The sequence below is a fragment of the Procambarus clarkii genome, unplaced genomic scaffold, assembly GCF_040958095.1.
Source record: "Procambarus clarkii isolate CNS0578487 unplaced genomic scaffold, FALCON_Pclarkii_2.0 HiC_scaffold_421, whole genome shotgun sequence".
Taxonomy (NCBI): domain Eukaryota; kingdom Metazoa; phylum Arthropoda; class Malacostraca; order Decapoda; family Cambaridae; genus Procambarus; species Procambarus clarkii.
Genome location: NW_027189454.1, coordinates 185,127 through 189,169, shown reverse-complemented (window position 1 = coordinate 189,169; position 4,043 = coordinate 185,127). Strand labels below are relative to the sequence as shown.

The window sequence follows — 4,043 nt, the reverse complement described above, 5'->3', positions numbered from 1 at the left end:
TCGCCCTCCTCCTTCTCCTCTTCCTCCTTCCTTCCTCCTCGCCCTTTTCCTCTTCCTCCTTCCTTCCTCATCGCCCTCCTCCTCCTCCTCCTTCCTTCCTACTTGCCTCTCCTCCTCCTTCCTTCCTCTTCGACCTCCACTTTCTCCTCCTGCTCCTCCTTCCTCCTCACCCAGCTCCTCCTCCTTCCTCCTCGCCCTGCTCCTCCTCCTAATTACCCTCTTCCTCCTCCTTCCTCCTTGCCCTCCTCCTTCCTCCTGGTGCGCCTCCTCCTCCATCCTCCTCGTTCTCCTCTTCCTTCCTCCTCGCCCTAATCCTCCTCCTTCCCTTTGCCCTTCTCCTTTTCCTTCCTTCTCACCCTCCTCCTCCTCCTTCCTCCTCACCCTCCTCCTCCTCCTCCTTCCTTCTCGCTTTTCTTCTTCCTTCCTCCTTGCCCTCCTCCTTCCTCCTCGCCTTTTTCTTCCTTCCTTTCTCCTCGCCCTCCTCCTCCTCCTTCTCTCCTCGCCCTCCTCCTCCTCCTCCTTCTCTCCTCGCCCTCCTCCTCTTCCTCCTTCTCTCCTCGCCCTCCTCCTCCTCCTCCTTCTCTCCTCGCCCTCATCCTCCTCCTTCTCTCCTCGCCTCTCCTCCTCCTTCTCCTCCTCCTACTTTCCTCCTCGCACTTCTCCTCCTCCTCCTTCTCCTTCTTCCTTCCTTCCCGCCCTCGTCCTCCTCCTTTTCCTCCTTCCTCCCAACTTGCCCTTCTCTTTCTTTCCTCCCCGCCCTCCTCCTCCTTCCTTCCTCCTTCTCCTCCTCCTTCCTCTTTGCCCCTTCCTTCTTCTTCCTCCTTACTTCCTAATAGCCCTCCTCCTTCTCCTCTTCCTCCTTCCTTCCTCCTCGCCCTTTTCTTCTTCCTCCTTCCTTAATCATCGCCCTCCTCCTCCTCCTTCCTTCCTACTTGCCTCTCCTCCTCCTTCCTTCCTCTTCGACCTCCACCTCCTCCTCCTCCTCCTCCTTCCTCCTCGCTCTTCTCCTTCTTTCATCCTTGCCCTCTTCCTACTCCTCCTCTTCTTTCCTTCCTTCCTCCTCACCCTCTTCCTACTCCTCCTCCTCCTAATCCTTCCTTCTTCCTCCCCCTCCTCCTTCTCCTCTTCCTTCTTTCTTCCTCCTCGCCCTTTTCCTCTTCCTCCTTTCTTCCTTCCTCATCGCCCTCCTCCTAATCTTTCTCTCCTTCTTGTCCTCTTCCTCCTTACCCTCCTTCTCCTCCTTGCCCTGCTCCTTCTCCTTCCTCTTGGCCCTGTTCCTCCTCATTCCATCTTGGCCGGCTCCTCCTCCTTCCTCCTTGCCTTGCTCCTCCTCCTTCCTCCTTGCCTTGCTCCTCCTCCTCCTTCCTCCTTGCCCTGCTCCTGATCCTTGTTCGTTGCTCTGCTCCTCCTCCTTCATCCTTGCCCTGCTCCTCTTCCTTCCTCCTTGCTTTCATCCTCCTCCACCATCATTGCCCTGCTTCTTTTCTTCCTTTTTGCCATGCTCCTCCTCCTTCCTCCTTTCCCTGCTCCTCCTTCCTCCTCGCCCTCCTCCTTCTTCCTACTCGCCTTCCTCCTACTCCTCCTTCCTCCTCGCCTCACCTCCTCCTTCCTCCTTGCCCTCCTCCTCCTTCTCCTTTCTCCTCGCTCTCCTCCTCCTAGCTCTTATCCACCTCCTTGCCCTACTCCTCTTACTTCCTCCTCGCTCTCTTTCTCCTCCTTCTTACTTCCTCCTTGCCCTCCTCCTCCTCCTCCTCCTTCTCCTTCCACCTAGTCCTTCCACCTTGCCTTATTCCTCCTCCTTCCTCCTTGCCCTGCTCCTCCTCCTTCCTCCTTGCCCTGCTCCTTCTCCATCCTCCTTGCCCTCCTTCTCTTCCTTCCTCCTTGCCTTGCTCCTCCTCCTTCCTCCTTGCCCTGCTCCTCCTCCATCCTCCTTGCCCTGCTTCTCCTCCTTCCTTCTCCTCCTACTCCTCGCCCTGCTCCTCCTCCTGCTCCCGCTCCTTCCTCTTCGCCCTTCTCCTCCTCCTCCTCCTCCTCCTTCCTTCCTCCTCCTCCTTCTTTCCTCCTCGCCCTCCTCTTCCTCGTCCTCCTTCATTCCTCCTCGCCCTTTTCCTCTTCCTCCTTACTTCCTTATAGCTCTCCTCCTCCTCCTCCTCCTCCTCCTTCCTTCCCATTTGCCCTCCTCCTTCGTTCCTCCTCGCCCTCCTCCTTCTCCTCCTTCCTTCCTCCTCGTTGTCGTTGTCCTCCTCCTCCTCTTTCCTCCTCCTCCTCCTTCCTTTCATCCTTCTCGCTCTTTTCCTCTTCCTCCTTCTTTCCTTATCACCCTCCTCCTCCTCCTTTTCCTCCTCCTTCCTTCATCCTTACCCTCCTCCTACTCCTTCCTTCCTCCTCGTCGTCATCCTCCTCCTCCTCCTCCTTCCGTCCTCCTCCTCCTCCTCCTCCTTCCGTCCTCCTTTTCCTCCTCCTCCTCCTCCTCCTCCTCCTCATTTTCCTACTCCTTCCTTCATCCTTGCCCTCCTCCTCCTCCTCCTTGCCCTCCTCCTCCTCCTTGCCCTGCTCCTTTTCCTTGTTCGTTATCCTGCTCCTCCCACTTCCTTCATGCCCTGCTTCTCCTCTTTCCTCCTTGCCCTGGCCTTCCTCCTTCCACCTTGCCCTGCCCCTCCTCCTTCCTCCTTGCACTGCTCCTCCTTCCTCCATGCTCTGTTCCTCATCCTTCCTGCTTGCCCTGTTCCTCATCCTTCCTCCTTCTCATCGCCTTCCTCCTCCTAATTACCCTCTTCCTCCTCCTAATTACCCTCTTCCTCCTCCTTCCTCCTCGCCCTCCTCCTCCTTCCTCCTCGCCCTTCTCCTTCCTTCCTATTTGCCCTCCTCCTCCACGTCGTCCTTCCTCCTCGCCCTCCTCCTCCTCCTCATCCTCCTCCTCTTTCCTCCTTGCACTATTCTTCTTTCTCCCCCTCGCCCTCCTCCTCCTTCTCCTCCTTCTTCCTCCTCGCCCAGCTCCTCCTTCCTCCTCGCCCTGCTCCTCCTCCTAATTACCCTCTTCCTCCTCCTTCCTCCTTGCCCTCCTCCTTCCTCCTGGTGCGCCTCTTCCTCCATCCTCCTCGTTTTCCTCCTCCTTCCTCCTCGCCCTAATCCTCCTCCTTCCCTTTGCCCTTCTCCTTCTCCTTCCTTCTCACCCTCCTCCTCCTCCTCCATCCTCCTCACCCTTTTCCTCTTCCTCCTTCCTTCTCGCTTTTCTTCTTCCTTCCTCCTCGCCCTCATCCTTCCTCCACGCCCTTTTCTTCCTTCCTTTCTCCTCGCCCTCCTCCTCCTCCTTCTCTCCTCGCCCACCTCCTCCTCCTTCTCTCCTCGCCCTCCTCCTCCTCCTTCTCTCCTCGCCCTCCTCCTCCTCCTCCTCCTCCTCCTCCTACTTTCCTCCTCGCACTCCTCCTCCTCCTCCTTCTCCTTCTTCCTTCCTTCCCGCCCCCCTCCTCCTCCTTTTCCTCCTCCTTCTTCCCAACTTGTCCTTCTCTTTCTTTCCTCCCCGCCCTCCTCCTCCTCCTCCTTCCTTCCTCCTCCTCCTCCTCCTTCATTCCCATTTGCCCTCCTCCTTCGTTCCTCCTCGCCCTCCTCCTTCTCCTCCTTCCTTCCTCCTCGTTGTCGTTGTCCTCCTCCTCCTCTTTCCTCCTCCTCCTCCTTCCTTTCTTCCTTCTCGCTCTTTTCCTCTTCCTCCTTCTTTCCTTATCACCCTCCTCCTAATCCTTTTCCTCCTCCTTCCTTCATCCTTACCCTCCTCCTACTCCTTCCTTCCTCCTCGTCGTCGTCCTCCTCCTCCTCCTCCTTCCGTCCTCCTCCTCCTCCTCCTCCTCCTCCTCATTTTCCTACTCCTTCCTTCATCCTTGCCCTCCTCCTCCTCCTTGCCCTCCTCCTCCTCCTTGCCCTCCTCCTCCTCCTTGCCCTGCTCCTTTTCCTTGTTCGTTATCCTGCTCCTCCCACTTCCTTCATGCCCTGCTTCTCCTCTTTCCTCCTTGCCCTGGCCTTCCTCCTTCTTCCTTGTCCTGCCCCTC

General features: G+C 57.6%; 1 protein-coding gene across 1 annotated transcript; it reads right to left on the bottom strand.

The window, feature by feature from the left end:
* Positions 1-1,087: 1,087 nt before the first annotated feature.
* On the bottom strand, positions 1,088-1,417 carry LOC138361503 (high mobility group nucleosome-binding domain-containing protein 5-like). Its single transcript, XM_069320803.1, has one exon. The coding sequence runs from the start codon at positions 1,415-1,417 to the stop codon at positions 1,088-1,090; it is 330 nt and encodes a 109-aa protein (XP_069176904.1).
* Positions 1,418-4,043: the final 2,626 nt, after the last annotated feature.

Coding starts and splice junctions, on each gene's coding strand:
- LOC138361503 (XM_069320803.1), bottom strand. CDS start 1,417: ATGAAGGAGGAGGAGCAGAGCAACGAACAAGGATCAGGAGCAGGGCAA.